Below are 21,880 nucleotides of genomic sequence, written 5' to 3' on the forward strand. Positions count from 1 at the left end.
GGTAATAATTATTTATTAAACGATAAACTTAAAAAATGTGTATAACAAATATAATAATCTTTTTATTTATTTATATATATATACACTAAAATAACTAATTTATCATTAGGAACTAGTTTCATGTGTGAAAACAAATTATAAATACAAATTTTTGGATTATGTTGATGACAAATATTGAGAGGTAAACACTTTAAAATATTAATTATCATGACTTTACTATTTTTTATGATTTTAAATGTGGGATTTCATTTATAATAAAGACAGAATATGTCCGATATGAGTTAAAATAAACGTCTTAAAACACGTCAACTAAAGAAAGAACGTTTTCATTTGTGGACAATATCAAGTAATGCCAATATAGTATATTGTGAAAAATTGAAACTCTAGATTTGATAATAGAGTTATGTATATAAAATAAAAAAATATTTAATAGTATGTTGACATTTCAAAAATTACATTTATTTTCTAATCATAACGATTTATACATATTTATATAACATTTCGATATTCTGTATTAAGATTTCAATGATATTTTTAAAATCTCTTTTAGTTTTTAAAATTGATCATGGCTTTAATATTTTCAAAATCTATTTGATCAATTCAAAATATGAAACTTGTTTTATTAGATTTGTTTGCATATAAACTTATTTTCAAACCAAGAGAGCCATAAAACTCACACGAGGAATATAATGCACACATTTTTATGTATAAATCTTCTCTCAAGGATGTGCTTTCTTAATTTTCATATACCATTATATAGATTATTGAGTAAGTATTAAAACAGTTCAAAAATTGAAGATAGTAACAAATTTGAAAGGACTGTTTTCATTTTCATTTCATCTAAACTGTAAATAACCAAAATTATTATTTAAAATATTAAAGATCAAAATGAGTCTTAATAAATACTTATCAACAACTTAGAACCCTTTTAAAGAGTAACAAATAACATTTTTAATGTAATCATATATTTTTATTAATTCACATCTGTTTTCCATAACATACATACTTTCATATACCTATTATTAATGAATAAGATTAATTTTGTTTTTCTATACCATGTCAATAAAGTACTCAGACAAGTTGGGAAATAATTATTTTTCGTCAAAGAATATTGCTAATATGTACTAATTGAAGCATTTTTTTTTCACTCAACTTTTGCTAATATAGTTCCATAAATAAAGTAACACCAATGATTTTGTATTCTTGTTCTGTCTTCTTTTCCACCTCTTAATTTCTTATTATCGGTCCCCATGATTCCAGTCAAGAAGGGAATCATCTCTATAAGTATTCAATCAGTAGACACAGTTTCTCAATCTCCATTTTTCTCCTGCACACTTCTTCTTCTTCTTCTTCTTCCATCAACATCTCTGCAGTTCCCTTCTGTTTCATCTATCTGTTGCTAGGGATTGTTTTTCTTTTTCACTCTTTTTTTCTGCTTCTACTAAGACACGGCAATGTCGGAGAAGAAGACCAAAGTGTCTTTTACAGAAAAAGATGCTGTGGCGCTGATGCAAAGGTATTTATTTATTTATTTAAGTTTATAATTTTGTTTGTAATTCTGTGTTGCGACTTCAAATACTTCAAACGATTTGGGATTTTGTGCAGGTACGACCCAACTACAGTGTTCACTCTACTTCAAGAAGTTGCGCATTACGCTAAGCCAAAGATTGATTGGAGCGAGTTGGTGAAGAAAAGCGCAACTGGGATTTCTAATGTTAGGGAATATCAAATGCTGTGGCGGCATTTGGCCTATCGGCATTCTTTGTCGGAAAATTTTGAAGTTGGGGCTGAACCTCTGGTCAGTATAATACTCTTGAAATTTCTTTGATATGCTAATATGTTATTAGGTGAAATATCTTTTGCACATTAGTTTAGGGTAGGTTTGAAAGAACTTGTTTACAACTTTTTGGAACTTATCTTACAACATAGACCCAACTTCGGTTGATATGGATGGCGAGTTGGGGAGATGGGAGAGACTATGTTGCTTAATCAAAGTGCTTGAGTTTGACTCAACCTGGTTGGGATGTCCACCTATTTGGTGTCTGTCAAACCCTAAGCTAGATTAGTGTGTGTTTGACAGGGAGATACTTTTTAGTAATGGAAAGAACATTGACTTTTGTAGAATGGATAGTTTGGTAGAACTTATAAAATGTCCATGATAACTCTTGAAAATAGCTATAGTTTGTATGAGAACAGTTTGGTTGTTCTCCCTCTTTCAAGTATAGAAACAACTCACTTAAACGTAAGTGCGTACACGATCAATATTTAGGAACTCTTAAAAAGAACCACCAAAATAAAAATGTAAATTGAATTAATCTTCATATTTAGGAACTCTTAAAAAGAACCACCAAAATAAGAATGTAAATTGAATTAATCTTCTTCCTGTAACATATTAAACTTATACATGAGTTAATTAACTTGTGAAAAACTTATTTCAGTTTGTCTTCTCTGTATATCCAAATGTAGCTCTATTCAATAAGTCCTTAATGAAGCTATTTTTACAAACAAGTACACAGATGCTATGTATGTCCATCTCAGTACAATTTTGTGCATTCATGGTGAATTTGCTGGTCATTCATTTTCAAAAGGGTTTTCGGTCATGTGTCAGCATCGAAGTTCCTTGTGACTGTTTTGTGGTTACTTTTGCAATATGATGATTCTAGTTGGTGCTAAATAAGGAAGAATGAAGTTTGGTTACTTTATAATATACAAGTGCAAGATCATTGTGTTTATGATTTAGAAGTCCTGAGTGCAATCATGTTTTACAGCGTCTCCTATCTTCGGCCTTATAGACGTGTGTCCAAATACAAATAGCCAATATTATTAGAGTACATGAAAATCCGGGTAGAAGGTACTGGCTTAATTTTAATTCATAAATATTACCATGAGTTCCTTTATGGGTCAGATTGACAAACTCAGATGACTGACAATGACTAAATAGTCACTCCACTAATGATTATATTAGTGGAGTATCCTTTACTATTCAAATTTCTATCCCAGATTAGTTTTTCACAACATGCTGTATTACCATATTTTACTGGATTTTTCTGCTTAGGGTTTTGGATTAGTGTTAGATATGTTCATATTTATTTGGAGCCTCATTTCCAGGATGATGACAGTGACTTGGAGTGTGAGCTAGAAGCATTACCTCCTGTTAGTGTGGAATCTGCATCAGAGGCGGCTGCATGTGTGAAGGTACATGTGCTTGCCCTAGTTATTACACATTTTATCTCAATATCTTATGCATTGGGTAGTTGTATAATTATTGTTTGTTAGATTCATCAACAACTATCAACAAAACGGGTCTTGTGCCTTATGCTGCTGGATAAGGATATGGCTGGAATCACAAGTGTAAATTTTACTAATTTCATTCTGATTGTAGGGGAGATTTCTACTTATAGTAACAAAAATAATTTTATCAGTAAATACATGATTGCAAGTTAGCTTGCCTTCACTAGACGACTCACTATAAGAACTATAATGCTGTGTGGTTGTGAATGGTAGGCAGTAAAGTGCCAGTAAGAGCAACAAATAGATGTAGTAAAGTGAGAATGAATATACAAAAAAAAAAAACACAGGATTAGGAATGGAATGTATATGAGAGGAAGTTGATGTAGCACCTGTAAAGAAGATGATAGGAAAACTCCCCAAAGGTGGTTAGGTCATGTGAGAAGACCAGTGGAGTCTGCATTGAGAAAACTAGAACTAGTTAAAGTTTTTTTGATTAAAAATTGATAGGGGAAGACCTAAAAATTTATTAGAGGGAAACAATAAAAAGCCTTTAAATTTTATTGAAAATTTGGTATTTTGTAGTATTCAATGATGTTGATTCATCTATGTAGACTGTACCATGTAGTGAAGAATAATTGAGTTCTCTTTACGGTCCATTGTTTAAACTTTAAATTGTGTTTTTTCTTGATATTCAATTTTGAACCGCCTGTTTTTGGGAATTTTTATTCATCAGGTAATGATTGCTTCTCGCACACTCAGTGACTCTGCCCCTAGTAGCTCAACAATCGAGGCTCCATTGACTATAAATGTTCCAGTTTGCCATTCATCTAGAACTCTTATTGAAAGTTCACAACCCTCTAATTTGATGCAAGGGACAAACATTGTTTTTCCAGTCACTGTTCAGAGACAAACATTGCCAACGCACCCTGTACCACCAACAGATGGTATCGAATCTAAGGGGTTAGTTGGTGGTAATTTGGCGTCCAAAAGAAAACGGAAAACATGGTCAGAGGAAGAGGACATACAACTACGAGCTGCTGTTCAGAGATGGGGCGAAGGGAATTGGGCAACCATGGCAAAAGGAGACAACTTTCCTATTAAGAGAAGTCCTACACAGTTAGCACAGGTGGTTTTCAAATCAAAAAAATTTATAATACCAGTTCTCTTAGTAATTATGTGACTATTTCATTGGTAGTTCGTAAAAGACAGACACTAAGATTCATTGTATGAATGATATGTCATTACATTTGAAAACCGGTGTTATTTTTTCGTAAAATCCAAAATTAACAGCTTAAAATTATTGTTTGATTCTTGGGATTTTAGGGGGTTTAATCTCGTGCTTGTGCTTGTTCTGTGATGAGTTCATCAAAAGTTCATCCTCTATTCTGGACTATTTCAAAACACTCAATTTGTTAAAATGTGAATATTTATTAAAAATATTTTGTTTTACATTAACTAGTTGAGATCCCACATCGACAAAAAATATAACCAATATTGTCCTTATAAGGCTTGAGTAACTCTTGTATTGCAAGCTAGTTTTAATCCCAAATTTTAATTTTATTAAAACCCATCTTAGATTTGTTGTTGAACCGCCCACATTTATCTATGCTGCAGTTTTGCGTTTGAGGGATTTGTTGAGATTCCACATTGAATGGAGATATATCATATATGAACAATGCTGTCCCTTTTAGGCTTAGGCAGTCCTCACATTATTAGTTAGTTTTTGGGATTGAGTTATGTCCTAAGCTTAGGTTCTGATTTGTTATCAAAGTCTGTCTTAATTCCATTAATGGGTCACTCATATTTGTACACACAATAGATGTCAATTGCCAGGCATAAGGGATGTTGTTATTGGAGCACTTGCATATTTCCACACTCTAGATGTTTAATCAGGTATGCGACAATGTGTTGAGATCCCACATCATTGCTAGTCTTGACAATTCTTATCTTACAAGTTGATTTTGTAGGATTTAGACCTTAATTCTGAATTGTAAAATTAACAAATTAAGTAGCGATGAGTTACCTATTGATAGGAGGCCATAATATTTGTTATTCCATTGATATGCTTGATCTGTGGATGCAAAGAATGGTCTTTAGTTAGTTGAAATCTGATACCCTTATCTACCATAGCAGATTTATACCCATTAAATTTATTATTGGGAGAGGATACTTTAGCTTGATTATGCAGCTGTTGAAGTTGGGCCTGTTGAAAACTGGCCTTTTTTTGGTGTGTCATCCCTTCTAAAATGGTAAAGGAAAAACGAAAGTTGTCAGCTATGTTTGATTGTAATACAAGACTTATGGCACTGAGTCTATTTTTATTTGTTATCCTCTATCCATGTAACATGTCTGCTTATCACCTTGTTTTTCTAGGTTCAAATCCCATTAATGAATTTTTTCACGTCCAACTCTATCAAGAACTTCTCATTTGTAATATTTTTAGTTGTAATGGATGAATCTGTGTATCCTTTTGTGTACTGATTATTTTTATGAATATTAATGTCATTTGATAACTGATCCAGTCCTGTTCACCTTTACTGTTATTTACTTTATATTCTACATATTGGCATAGGTTATCCTAACACTTGCAGAAAAGGACCATTTTACTTTGTATCTTTTTGAATATTCATGTGATTTAAGCACCGTACCATTTTACCCTTTGTTATTTACTTTTTGTTTTATTTAATTCTCATGGGTTAACTACAATTGTTTGCAGAGGTGGAGCATTTTACGAAAGAAAGATGGCACTGTCAATTCTGGAACCATATCAACCAGCACACAATATACTGCTGCTGAACAACTGGCAACCCGACACTCTTTATCTTTAGCCCTTGATATGCCATTCAAAAAGTTAACTGCTCCTGGATTGTCAGATCCTGGTAATTGTACTGGACCTTTTTCTGTTTATTTTTATGTATCTTCATATTAGTTAAATTCGGATTTTCTATATTTGTCCATTGATTTTGCTCCATTTTACCTCCTATTTTCTCCATCCATTTGTTTGGATGTGAGAAGTAGGGAGGAAAGAAATAAGAGAGAAGAGAAAAACTGTGTTGGTATTTTAGGTTGTTTGGGTTAAGAGAATAAGAAGAAACAAATAAACTGCTCCATCTCCCCTTATTTGGTTAGATAGAAAGGAAAGAATAAAGAAAATATACTCATCTCAAATAACATTTTTGCCTTTACGCTAAACATAAAATCAACATTATGATATTTTGGTCATTACATCAAACTCTCCCCTCTTCTCACCTTTCTCTCTGTAAAATAGAGCTCGATTTCTTTGCTATCTGCACAACATTTTTCTTCTTTTTCTTTGTCTCTGTTCACTGTTCCAAATGCGATAATATTTTCTTGGGAAGTGTCTTATGTTCCCAACCCAGTTCTTCCTCTTCTAAATCATTGGTTCCAAACAAATTGTAAATCCTGAACTGACTCTCAAAGTTCTACAACTCTCAAATCAATTTTAGGTGATTCTTAAATTTATTTTAGGATGATTCTCATTGATAACTGTAGACACGTTTAGTGCCTAATCAGAGAAACACTAGTTAATTACGCACTTTCCATGGGACTGGTTATAGTCCCCTGTTTCATGTTGTGTACTGTGATTATGAATATTATTTGCCAGTGTGGTTTGAAATGTTCATGATCTTTCAGATGAATGGCAAGATGCAAATGTGATTTGAAATGTTTGTTTTAACCTAAAAGACCACGAACTTAATTAATGTATTGCCTGTGTCACCTCCCCCCTAAAAGTATGACTATTTTTAGATTATCTAGCACTATTTAATACAACGAAGCAATTTTCTAATATAAAAGCACAGATTCAGAGTGACGTTGAATTAGTGCATTGCTATCAATCACCATTTTGTTGGTGGACTTCTTGCATTTCATGGCTGGAGTGGGATAGCCAAATAGCTTGAGTATGACTTAGTTGGGGTACAAATTCACCAATTCAAGGGATATATGTATCTTGCCTTCTATAATTTCATTTAATGGTCTTCGCAAGCTTCCCGTGTTTATAAATATAATCTCTCTATACCATCAATACTATCTTCCTTCTGCCATCTCTCAATACTATCAAATAATAATGTTTATTTGGTCTTTTAATACATTTTAGTTTATAGTATTAGTGAGAGATTTAGAGAGTTAGGAAGTTGTTGATATATGTTAGTTTGTTGGGCTGAGATAGAGAGGAATTAAGGCAAATTGTCTATAGATAAGAGGGAAGGTTGAAACAGAGATTGTCTTGTGATATGCGAGAGAACTGAGGCGTCTGGTCAATAGAACGCATAGACCCTCAAAGTTCTGCTAGTTAGGCATTATATGCAGGAGAACTCCCTTATTCTTTTCTTTCTAAGTAGTATCGAATTTCTATCAGCTAGTATTTTTATCTTGGAGCTGTGGGTACTGGTTTTTGAAGATGATTCCAACATTTGATGGAAAATAGGCTTATTGGTGGTTTGAGCAATGATTTTGAAGCCAATAGTGCATATGAAGAAGAGAAACTATCAAAGCCAGTGAAAGCTCTTCCAGAGCTCATGTTCTGAGCTGGTGGCTAACATGGAGATGGAACCATCTGAGGGCAGCCTGGTGGACATTTGTGAAACTGCTGGTCAAAATATACTAACTGAAGTATGATTTTGGTCATAAGAACTGGGAGCAAAGATAACGAATCTTGGGTGGAAGAAAGCATAACAAGATAAAGGTTTGGAGAGAACTAGCAAGAAAAAAATATAAGAAAGTTACAAGAATTAGGAGAAAGTAGAAATCCGGCAAAAACAACTAATTGGAATTCTGGACCAGAAATCTGAAAATAGAAGCAAAAATGAAGTTCTTGGGATCAAGAATCATCGTGGCAGAAATGAGTCTGATGGGTTGTTTTGGGGTTGCTAAGAGGATTGGGAGAACACCTATGGTTGATACGGAGGAAAGCAAGGAACATCATGCTGGGGAAAACATCCCTTAATGAACCAGAAACAGAAACAAATCTAGACATCAAGAATCAGAATCAGGCCGTGCAGAAAAAAACATTGAGGAAACAAAAGAAACTGAGAACAACCACCTTTTTGATAATGGCAAGAACAAAATTTCCTGTCAATCCTGTGAGAAGTGTTGTGAATCTGCGGAGTAAGAGATTACTGGGAATAAGAGAAACATTTACAAAGAATATGGAGGAAGAAACTGATGAGCCAATAGCCAGATGGAGAAGCAACATAAAAGGAAAACAGAGGAAAATATGCAGGTTGCCACTGTGATGACCACCTTTTGGGTTGCAGATTGAAAAGAAAACTCAGATTCAGGTAATAAAATGGAAGTGAGGATTGAGAAGGAAACCAATCCAATGGGTTGAACGATGGGGAGGAGAAAATGTTTGGGGCTGGAACTTCTAGTCTTGGTTTCTCCAAAGGAGGAGGATGTTTTATTTAGTAGTTGATACGGTCGTCTATGGGATGTGGAAGATCTAACATGTTCAATCCAAGAAACTCAAGAATAATCATGGAATGACTCATTATAGTTTCGATTCAAGAAAAGAAACAAGAAACAATAGATGAAATGGAAAAACAAGGAAAGATTAGCGTTTGACTTAACTAAAAAAGACTGTTGATGTTGATGAAGGAAATATTGACTAACAATGACTGAAAAATAACGTAACATTGAAATTTTAGTGTCTTCTAAAATTTACTTCTTTAATAACATATTTTGTCCTTAAGCTTTTAAAATTTCCCTATTGTCAAGCACTGTATTTTATTTTGAATGTTCAAGGAATATATTAAGAATATTCTAGAAAACTCTTTCAGTGAAAAATTGTAACCCCAACGTTTAAACGAAAGTTACATAGTCACAAATACGATTTGTATGGTCTAAACTATTCATTTCAATCTCTAATTTATTTTGATAATTCTTTCCATTCTCACATTAGTAGTTCTCCCTGTTTTATTAAGTTTATTACTTGAACATTACATGTAAGACTGATCAATCTTCTAGTAATGTTACTTATAGTTTATTGTTCTAGTAATGTTATTTTTCAATCTTACGCAAGGCATTTGAATAACCTCGTTTTATATATGGTTGCAGCTAAGACATCCACATCAGTTAAAAATCAAGTGCAGATTAGAAATACTGTGGAGAAGGTTGCCAGTAGTTTCGTACCACCTCAACAGCCATCTCAGCAAGCTTCTTTGTTGGGATCTGATTCTCATGTAAAACCTAAATTAGTAGATGAAAAACTAGTCTCCAAGGGTAACATAATTTCAAATCCTGTGCTAAAATCTACCACAGCTGCTCCTGGGACAAGAATTGATTCACCTTCAACAAATACTGTATCACAGTTAAAAATTGCTCCAGTAAAACACAACATAGACACTAAGCCTGCAGTGAGCTCTTTGACAAGAACATCCGTTTCAACCAATTTGCCTTCTGACCCAAAGGTTCATTTACACTATAAATTGCAAATCTCTTGCATTATGCAATAGTTTGACAAATTGAAAATTCACTCACTTTATTTATATTCTCTCAACAGAACAAACCGGTTACACCTTTAGCTGCTGGTAAAGTTCCATCGGAGCAAGATGCTAATTCCACGAAAGAGTTTAGAGCTTCCGATCCCAGTTCCAGACCGAAAGATCAGACACAAGAAAATGAACCTCCTAAAGTTACTATTGGAAGCCAGGTCAATAACGACTTAGAGAAGGGAAGATTAGATATAGGTCAAGCGAAGATCGTGCCTATTAGTAATGGAGAGGAAACTTTGAAAGATAAAGCAAATCCAGTCGCAGATGAAAAACAACCAAGTGCTACTAAAGCAAATGCAGTGGTGTGCGAAGACCAAGGAAGTGTTAAGAATGCTACTGAGAATAGCAACCTTGACAAGGGAAGCTTAAATTCTAATCAAGACAAGAAGAAAACTTCAATTAATGAAAGTTCAAACAATCAAAACATGAATGACAAAAATGTAAATTTGCCCGTACAAGATGAAGGCAGCCAAAGTGCCAAGGTGGTAAAAACTGATGGAGAACGTTGAGTGATTAGTTTGTGAAAATGAGTAGTTTTTTTTTTTTCGATTGAATTCTAAAGTTTTGATGAAATTGAAGTTCTTGTAGGAATTTGTAGCACATCAGTATAATGTAATGTTTTTGAAGAAAAATTTGCTTAGTAGTAAATATATTTTGACGACCTGCAAATTTTCATGATTTACTAAATGATTTCTAGAAGATATATTTTTGTAATCACTTGCTTTAGATTTAATTTTTTAAATTTCAAATAAGAGATTGATGGTACATGTATCCTTCTCATTAAAGTATATAATTTTTCAGAATTTTTAAAGCTTTGCAAAATAAGACTGGCGCTATTACATTGGAAATAGAAAGTTTTTCGTTCAAGAATTGTAAAAATTGGATGCATATATATTTAATAGCTGTATTTTTCCTAAAACATCCATAAGTAGTTTTTTTTTTTTTTTTTTTATTGTGGGGTGTTTTCAAACTTTCCTATCTTAATTTTTAAAATAATTATGAAGCAACTCTTACACTATCCTAACCCCTTATTCAAATAAATGTTAATTTTTCTTACATGTACTTCTTAATGAAGTGTGAGGTATATAAACGAAACTTTAGAAAGATATAGTTATTTTTTTAGAGAACTCACCAAGAGATCTAGTCATTTTAAAAAAAGTTAACCTAGATTTAATGTGGGTTTATATTCACACATATTATTCTGGATATCGTTTGGTACTTGTAAATTATTGTGAGTATATAGATCGTTTGCTTTTCAAGTTTTTTCAGATTTGCTTGAATAGTTTAGGATTATGCACATGAACACTCTCTCGTATTCTGTTTATTGAAATCATTTTCATACTTATGCAACATGCATTTTCTGTATAATGGAGATAAGAGCTACCACAGAAGATGCTTAAGCTAAAAACAAAAGGATCTAGAATATAGGGAGATGAAATTTTTATGCTTAATCTAAAACAAAAGAAGGACCTTGAATTTCAATTTATCTCAAATAAGAATGAGTATCATATAATCATATTGTTGTTATTGTAACTCAAAATATCATAACTGTAATAACTGCATTAAGTGTGGCAGTTAATAGCTTCTGTTGCGTTTCCGTTTCCGTTTCCGTTTCTGTTTCTGTATAAATACTCTGTATCTTCCACCTTCTGTGATATGAGAAATACATTCTAATTTCTCTTACTCTCTATCAGTGTATGCATTATACTCTTCTCTGCATCTCTCTCTGCTAACAGTGGTATCAAGAGCCCTTCCGACCCCGGAGGATCTGAGGGTGTGGCTTAGTGTGATAGAAGCTTGCTGCGTGTATTAGCTTCATGGCTGCTGGAGGCGTGATTTCTGGCAACTTACCTGTGTTCGATGGCACAAGTTATGGTGATTGGTGTGTCAAGATGGAAGCCATTCTTGGTTTCCAGGAGGTGGATGATATCGTAAAGAAAGGACTGCAAGAACCAGCCAAGAATGCTACAGATGAAACAAAAAATGCATACAAGGAGAGTCGAAGGCTGGATTGCAAAGCTCGGATGTTACTGCACCAGTGTGTATCTGCCACTGTTTTCCAGAAAATCTCAAAAGCCACAACATCCAAGGAGATATGGAACATCTTACAAGACACATATGGTAATGCTGGAAAAATTAAGGCAGTTAAACTACAGTCCCTGCAGCGACAGTATGAATTACTGTGCATGAAAGATCAAGAATCAGTTGCAGACTATCTTGGAAGGTTGCAAGTTTTGGTCAATTCCATGAGAGCCTGTGATGAACCTGTGAAGAACAGTAAGGTTGTGGCTAAAATCCTTCGAACACTTACACCCCAGTATGATCACATCGTTGTCGCCATTGAAGAGTGCAAGGATCTTACGACAATGAGTCTTGAAGAATTGCAAAATTCTTTGGAAGCTCATGAGCAGCGGCTGATTGAAAGAAAGAACAGTGAGAAAAGTACTGATCAAGCCTTCAGTACTAGGGTTGATAATCAACGTTTTCGAGGACGTGGTGGTAGAAGAGGAAGAGCGAGATCACGGGGTGGCAGGAGTGGAGGCAGATTTGGAGAATATTCTGAGCAGTCAGTGGATGAATCTGGAACTAGCCAAAATGATGGTACCAGAGGAGGAGGAAGACATGGCAGAGGTAGAGGCAAGAAACCATATGACAAAAGGAAGGTACAGTGCTATACGTGTGATAAGTTTGGCCATTATTCCTATGAATGTTGGCACAACAGTTCAAGCAAGAAGAACAAGAAAGGTGATGAAGCACATCTTGCCCAAGACGAGAGTGATAGTGAATCTGATCATGTGTTGTTAATGGTCACAACAAACAGTGGAGAAGACGAGTCCTGTTGGTATTTGGACACAGGATGTTCCAACCACATGACAGGGAGGAGAGAGTGGCTGATAGATCTTGACCCAAGCGTAAGAAGCAGTGTCAGATTCGCGGACAACAGCACAATAACAGCAGAAGGAGTTGGCAAAGTTATGATCACTCGAAAGGATGGTAAAATTGCTTACATGAGTGATGTGTTGTATGTTCCCAACATGAAGAATAATCTGTTAAGTTTGGGACAATTACTGGAGAAGGGTTATACTATGTCAATGCAGAAAAATCACATAGAGGTGTATGATGGACAACAAAGGTTGATTCTTAGAACTCCACTGTCACGAAACAGAACTTTTAAGATCAACCTCAATGCAACAGCTATCCAGTGTCTAGCATCAATGAATGTTGAAGAGGAAGGATGGCTTTGGCACTACAGATTCGGGCACCTAAACTTCAAGAGTTTGGGTCAATTAAGCAGCAAGAAGTTAGTAAGTGGACTGCCACTGATTCATGTTCCTGATAAAACTTGTGAAGGTTGCATCGTTGGCAAACAAACTCGAAAGGAGTTTAAGAAGTGTGCACCAAAGAGATCAAAACAGCCACTTGACATTGTGTACTCGGATGTGTGTGGTCCTTTTGATACACTCTCACTTGGGGGCAATAGGTATTTTCTTATCTTTGTGGATGAATGGACCAGGAAAATATGGCTCTATTTGTTGAAAGAAAAGAAAGAGGTGTTTGGAAATTTTGTGAAGTTCTGTGCATCAGTAGAAAGACAATCTGGTTTGAAATTAAAAGTGTTCCGAACTGATGGAGGAGGTGAGTTTAATTCAAAAGAAGTATTGGAATTTTGTGAATCAAAGGGGATACATCATGAAGTGATAGCACCTTACACCCCCCAACATAATGGGGTTGCTGAGAGGAGAAACAGGATGCTACTTGACATGTGTAGATGTATGATAAAAGGAAAGGGGCTACCACACTATTTCTGGGGAGAGGCAATCTCTACAGCTGCCTATGTACTAAACAGGTGTCCTACAAGAGCCTTGACAGATTGTACCCCTGAAGAAGCTTGGACAGGAGAAAAACCTGTTGTTCACCACCTCAGAATTTTTGGATCAGTTTGCCATATGCACATACCAGCAGAAAAACGTAAGAAGCTTGAAGATAGAAGTGAGGACCTTATACTGGTTGGATACCACTCAACTGGTGCCTACAAATTGTATAATCCAGAAAAGAAGCAAATTGTGATAAGTAGAGATGTCATTGTTGATGAAGCTGCAAAGTGGAATTGGGAGCCCGTGGCAGTAACTGCTGAGAAAAGCTACATCCCGTGTCTGCTTGAAGACAAAGCTGCTGCCACAACCAGCACAAACAGTGGAGATAACACCAACAGAAGGTCACAGAGGGTGAAATTTCCTTCCACTAGACTAACAGATCATGAAGTTATGGCTGATTGTGAAATTAGAGATGATGGAGAACTTGTGCATCTGGCATTTCTGGCTGATTCAGAACCATTAATGTGGGAGCAAGCTGTTGACATAAGAGAATGGAAGGAGGCCATGCTTGAAGAATTAAAGTCCATAGAGAAGAACAAGACTTGGGAATTAGTAGACTTGCCTCTCCATAAACATCCCATTGATGTTAAATGGGTGTTCAAAACCAAGTTTAAACCAGATGGAAACATAGCAAAACATAAGGCCCGACTGGTGGCAAAAGGTTTTCTGCAGAAACCAGGAATTGATTTCACGGATGTCTTTGCACCAGTTGCAAGGCTTGAAACAGTAAGGCTTGTTATAGTTGTTGCAAGCTGGAAAGGTTGGGAAATAAGTCAGCTTGATGTCAAATCAGCTTTCTTAAATGGACCTCTAGAGGAGGAGGTTTATGTGAGGCAGCCACCAGGATTCGAAAGAAAGGGAGAAGAACATAAAGTGTTCAGACTGCACAAAGCTTTATATGGCTTAAAGCAGGCCCCACGTGCCTGGAACAAATGCATTGATGCATTTCTGCTGCAGATTGGATTCAATAAATGTACAGTTGAATATGGAGTATATGTGAAAGTCTTCTCACCCAATAATTTGCTGCTGATTTGCCTATATGTTGATGATTTACTGGTGACAGGAGATTCACAAGCTGAAATTGAGCTATTCAAACAGAAGATGAATTCAGAATTTGAAATGACTGATCTTGGGAGATTGAATTACTTTCTTGGTCTGGAGTTCAAACACACTTCCAAAGGAATTTTGCTGCATCAGAGGAGGTATATCAGTGGAGTTTTAAGTAAATTCCACATGGCAGATTGCAATCCAGTTCCTATACCTGTGATTGCCAATCTGAAACTGTGTGAAGCAACAGATGAAAGGCTGGTTGATGCTACCCTCTATAAACAAGTTGTAGGGTCTCTAAGATATGTTTGTAATAGCAGACCAGATATCAGCTATGGGGTTGGTTTGGTTAGTCGCTTCATGAACAGCCCAAGGACATCACACTTAGCTGCAGCAAAACATATACTCAGATACTTAAAGGGAACAACAGAACTTGGACTTTTCTTTCCAAGAAGAACAAGTCAAGTTGAAGGAAATATGGAGGTCTGGACTGATTCAGACTGGTGTGGGGATAGAATGGATCGAAGGAGTACATTTGGGTATTTCTTCAAGTACATGCATGCACCTATCTCGTGGTGCTCCAAGAAACAGAATGTTGTAGCCTTGTCCTCTTGTGAAGCAGAATATATTGCCTCTGCTGAAACAGCCTGCCAATGTCTATGGCTTACAGCACTTATTAAGGAGCTGAAACTTGAGTGCAGAGAACCAATTCAGCTTCTGGTGGACAACAAATCTGCCATCAGTTTGTCAAAAAATCCCGTATGTCATGGAAGAAGTAAACACATAGAAACAAAGTTCCACTTTTTAAGAGATCAAGTAAGCCAAGGCAGATTGGAGCTGGTGTACTGCCCTACAGAGGATCAAGTAGCTGATGTGTTTACAAAAGCTCTAAGACAAAACAGATTTGAAAAGTTGAGAGAGCTGCTGGGTTTGAAATTGATTAATATTTTGGATTAAGAGGGGTGTGTTGTTATTGTAACTCAAAATATCATAACTGTAATAACTGCATTAAGTGTGGCAGTTAATAGCTTCTGTTGCGTTTCCGTTTCCGTTTCCGTTTCTGTTTCTGTATAAATACTCTGTATCTTCCACCTTCTGTGATATGAGAAATACATTCTAATTTCTCTTACTCTCTATCAGTGTATGCATTATACTCTTCTCTGCATCTCTCTCTGCTAACACATATATCATATAGTATAATATAATACAAATGCAAATCTAGAAAATCACAATTTATGCCGAAGATAACATTCATTTCAAGAACCAAACAAAATAATTACATTTGATCAGCAAAAAACAGAAGCCTTGGGCGAAAAATCACTTGTTAGTGGAAGAATCAGTTTGAGGCCAAACACTGATCTTCTCCTTCTCATACTTAACAAAGATAGCTCCAACGGCAGCCACAAAATAGATCTGAATCAGAATAATCGCCGGCGAGTGGTAGTTGATAACGCCCTTCCCCGTCGCCAGCTCCACCAGCAGCAGCGCTGTCAAGCCAAGAATTGCAATGCGACCGTTCAACCGCTCGCTGTACTGGCTGAACCCTAGCTCCACCTTCACGCCGTCAGAAACCGGCTCCTTCAGCGCCACGGGCGGCAGGAACACGCTCGACCCGGATCCGGAGCTTCCTTTCTTCGACTTTCGATTCTTTCGGAGCTCCGCTTTCTTGCCTATGCCGCTGCGGTTCCGGAGGCGGAGCTGGCTGATACGGCTGTCGAAGTCGTCGGCGGCGGCATCAGGTTCAGGCTCGGAGGACTCCGAACCAGAGGGTGGGGTTTCAGGTTCGGTGGCTCGGAGAATGAAGAGGCGCCGGGGGTTGGGTTTGGAAGAGGAAAGTGGAAATGGAAGTGAGAGTTTTACATATGGTGATGCTAACATCGCCATTTTTTCTTCTTTCCCTTCTTTCTGTGTTTCTTTCAGATAACATTGTTTTTTCTTTTTTATTTTATTTTATTTTATGTGGTGCTTTCTCACTTCATTTCTCAACCATAAAAATCAACAGAAATGTATATTTTAATTATTTTTACACTGGATTCTGAAGTACTATTTGTTTTCGAAGACTTTTGGAGATTCTTTTGGTTCGCTGAAGTTATTTGGGGTCATTTCAATTTTTTTTTTTAAATAGCTTATTATTTGATGAAAAATTATGTTATTCTACCAATTTAATTTAGAAGTTACTATCATAAAAAAGCTTAAGATGCATCATAATCAAGTATAATTTTTATATTAAATAGAATTCAATTTTGTGTGTAGTGATATTTTTATAATCCATAGTCTGCAACTTTTTTCGGCTGTGTTTTGGTTGGTATGTGACAGTATAAGAATTAAACTCAAAAGTCCCATATTAATAGTGGGTTGTCTTTCTTGCCTCTAAATCTGCTTTAGAGATAACTTAAAATCAGCTCTATTTTTTCCCTTGTAATAAAATATTTTGTGAGAAAAATTAAGACTTTCTTTTTAAGATTCTCTAATTATTTGGATTTTTTAGTTGAATTCTCTTATTATTTGAAAATATAGTGCATGCTATATTCACTTTATTTGGATTTAGAGAGTGTTATTTTTATTGTTATTGATTTTGGATTTTAGAGAAAGATACTGTAATTTTCTATTTAACAAGATTTTATTGTAGTGTAATTATAGTTTTGGTTATTTTTCCTTATCTTCTAATGTAATATTGTTAAAATTTTAAGCTTGATTAACTCAAAGAATGTTTATTTTCAACAAGGATTTTAATCGTTAGAAAGTAAGAATTGTTATTCTGGAAGAAGACAATTTTTTCATTTATCAACATGTATTAAATACAACATAGATAACAAACTAAGCTAAAAATACTGCACCACATATTCACAATTCAAAACATAAAACAGACTCAAAGAACTTTAACAAACTTCTAGCTAAGACTGATTCGAACTTAAATAACACCTAACAACCAGCTACAGGAATTTAAATTTATAAAACAGCTACTGAGGCACAATCTTAACAAGGGCATGCACCTAATCCGGAACTTTGACTTATGCTCTATTTGCATCAGCTTTCTTATATTTATGCAGTATCATGCATGAGAAGGATTCCTAGTTTTTTGTTTCTTTCTCCTTTGTTGCAACTGATGCTTTGTGTAATATGGTTGTACCTGTATTTGATTAATGATTTTTGTCTTTGATTCTAGTCATGGTCATCAACAATTCCTTGATCACTGTGTTGTCTCTGCTCTGTTGGACTCTCACCTTCAATGACTGGTTGTCTTTGCTTCCTTAACTTGACACCAAACAGAAAAGACTTCAAGGGTATTCTTGCACGATTTGTGGATTGTTTTGTAATTTGTTCTTGATTGTTAACCCCTATTTCTATACTCAGTTTTTTTAGCATCTTATCAACTTGAGCTTTCAATCCCTTCACAAAAACGACACCTGCTTGCAGTTGATTACGAACCTTGTTGTTCTCCTGCTTCATGTTGAGAACCTCACCTTGAAACTTTGCAGCCTGAAACCCACTCAGTTCTGCCATATTCGACGCAGAATTTGGAGTTGCTGCTCTTGCTATTTCATCTTGTAAGGTGCACAGTGATGGATGCCTACGTTGTAACTCTTCATGCAGAATTTCACTGTGTTCCAGCCATAGTAATAACTCAGATCTTATCTCTCTCAGGTGTTTAATTATTGCTTTTATTTCAGATTGCATGATATTTGAGTTCTCATTGGACATGTTGTCGTCCCTTATGCTTCTAACCTCACATTTTAAGTCCTCTATGGAATCTTGGAACTTGTGTGTCTGGTGCATTGAGGTGCTGAACCTCATCCAGAACTCAAGGTTCTCCTCTAGCAATATATTAATGGCTGAACGAAATTTCTTCTCCAAGATTGAAAGTGAACGGCTCCTTTTATGCTGGTTAGATGTCACCTTCACTAGTATGCCAAACTTTGTTCTTTTATCAACACCTTGTTGGTGGTGATCTGCATCAGAAGTACTAACTGCACCTGCACCTGCATCTGTGTTTGAAGTTGGATTTTCAGTGTCCTGTTTCTCTGTTTCATGAGGTGCAATTCCAAGAAGTGGTGATGTGTAGTTATAATATGGGAGAGTGATGCGAGGCCTTTCTTCAGGATTTGTTTCAGAGCAGGTCAGCTTCTGCTGTAAAATGTTGATCTGTTTTTCCTTTGTTTCAACAGTATCCTTCAACTCTCTTATCTGCTAGAATAGATATTAATTCTAAGGATTGCAGGAAATGCTTACCCTAATATACAACTTCTAAACGTAAAACAAGGCTTGTGACTAAAATTTCAGAGTAATTATAATTAGCTTATGACTAAAATTCTCACATGAAAATTATGTGAAAATTCTGATATGCTAACAACTATTCTTTGGAAGGACACTTGCTGCAACAAATTCAAAAATGAAACGTAAAGCTTTTAGAACCTTAATGTATTATTAAATGTTGCACTTCTCATTATACATAATTTTTTTTACTTTTTAAACATACTTGTAACCAGATTTTCGTTTCTGAATTTACATTGCACATATAAGTTATTCTATATGAGGGGATTAACTAAATCTATACATCAAATTTGTTAAAAAAGGTATTGCTCCTTCAATTTGGCTTTAAATTGTTAACATTGAAGTTCATTATAAACTCAAATATTTATTTAACCATTCATTAATTTTTTACATCTTAGACGTATATATAGACTGATGTTTACCTGAAGTGCTAACTCCAAAATGTTGTCCTGATTTTTCTTCTCTGCATCATTGAGTTTGCCCTTTACATCCTCGTAGTTCTTTACAACTGAATTGAATTCTGACAGAATCTTTTCTCTGTCATCCAATCCACTTGCAAACATCTGACTCCAGTTAGTTTGATCCTTCTCACCAGTTACCTTATCAAGTGATTCAGTGTCAACATTACTCTTTGACTCAGAAAAATCATCCTTATTCACCGGAGTTAACTCTGGAATGTTTTCAATCATTAAACCAATACTTTTATTCAAATTGTACTTGTTATCTTCATTTCTAACATAACCAAGATTCACACTATAATCATCCTTTTTCTTCTTTTTAGTCTTAAGATCCTTTTCAATCATTAAACCAATACTTTTATTCAAATTGTCCTTGTTATCTTCATTTCTAACATAACCAAGATTCACACTATAATCATCCTTTTTCTTCTTTTTAGTCTTAAGATCCTTTTCAATCATTAAACCAATACTTTTATTCAAATTGTCCTTGTTATCTTCATTTCTAACATAACCAAGATTCACACTATAATCATCCTTTTTCTTCTTTTTAGTCTTAAGATCCTTCTTGGTTTCTGTGTTATCATCACCTGGTTTTTCAGACTCCTCTTTTAGTTCTACATCTGATGCACTTCTGTTTTTGTGAAGTAGCAAGTTCTCTCCCTCCTCATCGTGCTTCACATTATTTATTTTTCCTGAAAGATGTTCATGCTCAAAACTAGCCCTAGTAAAGAGTCTTTGGAGGCTGTTCTCTTGCATTTTGACTCTTTGATTGAGAATTTTAGCTGTCCTCAACTTTTCTTCAACTTCTTCCAGCTTCTTTCTGGTTTCTTCTGTATCTTCTATCAGCTTTTCCTCGTCCTCTTCCAACATGAGTGTAATTTTTTGAAGTTCTTCTGCTTCTGATACCAGTCTCTTAACTAAGCCAGTCTGAGAAGAGACTGCAGTTTCTAGTGTAACAACCTTATTTACAAGGTCATCAATCTTGTCAGCCATTTCTACCAGAGTGAGGGAACTACCTGAATCTTTCTCAAGCTTTTCACCAACTTCACACTCATGCATTTCTTTTTCCATGCTAAACATATCTTCTTCCTCTGTGCTTTTTGGGTCTCGTTCACTTTTATCTTCAGAAAAGAACCAATCTTTGAGGATTTTAAGCTTGCCTTGAGCTTCCTTAATAATTTCATACGATTCTTTAGCCTCTTCAGATGATTGTGCCTTTACCTCTTGCAACATAAGCAGGGTTTCTTTGCATGAATTTAGAGCAGTTGCTTCCATCAAAGCTCGTGCTTCATTATCTTCTATGATATTATTAATGCCAAACTCGTCTTCAAAATTGCAAACTCTTCTCTGCATTTCTGTAATCTTGTCTTCAATTTTCCAATACTTTTCATAGGAATGCTCATACGAGATCCTAACAAATTCTTTCTCAGTCTGCAATGCCAAAATTTCTTTCTGAAGCTTGTCAACTGCTGTTAGTGCTTCAGCCGTAGTCAGACCTGAAGTAGGACTAATTGGAGGAGATTTTGCAGAGTTAGCAATCTTCCTAACTGGACATTGTTTTCTAAAATCCTTTGGTATATCTGGAGGTTTAGGAATGCCCTTTTTTGGTATTTGATTGATGGGGTCTTGAGATGATGATGATGATGATGATGACTTTGGTCCAGGGAAACTTTCTTCACTATCATCCTCATCTATTCCATAATGGACTTGTTCTGGGAAAACAGTGGCAATGGTGCGGTTGGCACTTTGAAGTTCCTTTGATATATGATCATATCTCTGTGCCAATGCTCTATAAGCTCGATAGACTTCTTCTACATAACCTATCAGCTGTGGCCTTTTCCTATAGTACATTTCTGCCCTTTGGGTAAATGACTCTCCTTCATTATGAATGATGTTGAGAGTTTCGGCCACCACATTCTCCATATCTGTTGAATTTTTGTATGCATATTCACAAAGTTATTTGTTTGTTATTTTACAGAGTAATGCAATAAGAAATGTGGGTTGGAGTTGTGAGAGTTATGTGATTATCATCTGTGTTTTTCTGCTTCTTGTTCTTCATGTCATCAATGTATATATGAATCAGGCCATTGTAGTGTTGTTGTCCTTTATTTCACATTACAAACCTTGTTTCTTCATTTTTCTAATCAGAAAATGGTGAACATATAAAAAGGGGGCAAGTGTTTATATGTGGAAATCTGCATCATTTCTAAATGATTAATAAGGGTTTGTGAAATCCAGAGAAATGAAAATGTGAATATTATCAATAGAGACCTACTATTTTGTTGAATAAAAATATTATATGTTTTGATTGAATTGATGATAGATAATTGAAAACTAAGAGAGAAAAGCATGAAGCTATATAATACCTTGGAGACTTTGTTCCAGCCATTTTGATTGTTTTGTCCTGATGTGGCTCGCCCACCACCATGAATATGCACTTGTTGCGGCTCTATGCAACATTTTTATTTTGTGTAACGATCAGACA

The 21,880-nt window shown here is 35.3% G+C and overlaps 3 protein-coding genes across 3 annotated transcripts; 1 reads left to right on the forward strand and 2 right to left on the reverse strand.

Moving 5' to 3' along the window:
- Window positions 1-1,202: 1,202 nt before the first annotated feature.
- LOC114164861 lies at window positions 1,203-10,425 on the forward strand. Its single transcript, XM_028049632.1, has 7 exons — window positions 1,203-1,516; window positions 1,606-1,798; window positions 3,109-3,195; window positions 3,965-4,357; window positions 5,948-6,110; window positions 9,307-9,659; window positions 9,752-10,425. The coding sequence occupies exons 1-7, from the start codon at window positions 1,455-1,457 to the stop codon at window positions 10,250-10,252; spliced, it is 1,752 nt and encodes a 583-aa protein (XP_027905433.1). The 5' UTR covers window positions 1,203-1,454; the 3' UTR covers window positions 10,253-10,425.
- A 5,457-nt stretch (window positions 10,426-15,882) lies between these two features.
- On the reverse strand, window positions 15,883-16,614 carry LOC114196008. Its single transcript, XM_028086485.1, has one exon. It carries the CDS (start codon window positions 16,547-16,549, stop codon window positions 15,983-15,985), a length of 567 nt encoding a protein of 188 aa, XP_027942286.1. The 5' UTR covers window positions 16,550-16,614; the 3' UTR covers window positions 15,883-15,982.
- Window positions 16,615-17,782: 1,168 nt separating this feature from the next.
- On the reverse strand, window positions 17,783-21,563 carry LOC114162837 (kinase-interacting protein 1-like). The gene is made up of 2 exons (XM_028046815.1): window positions 19,360-21,563; window positions 17,783-18,850 (listed from the first exon to the last, which is right to left on the reverse strand). Exons 1-2 carry the CDS (start codon window positions 21,316-21,318, stop codon window positions 17,828-17,830), a joined length of 2,982 nt encoding a protein of 993 aa, XP_027902616.1. The 5' UTR covers window positions 21,319-21,563; the 3' UTR covers window positions 17,783-17,827.
- Window positions 21,564-21,880: the final 317 nt, after the last annotated feature.

Source organism: Vigna unguiculata, chromosome 9 (assembly GCF_004118075.2).
Source record: "Vigna unguiculata cultivar IT97K-499-35 chromosome 9, ASM411807v1, whole genome shotgun sequence".
Lineage (NCBI taxonomy): Eukaryota > Viridiplantae > Streptophyta > Magnoliopsida > Fabales > Fabaceae > Vigna > Vigna unguiculata.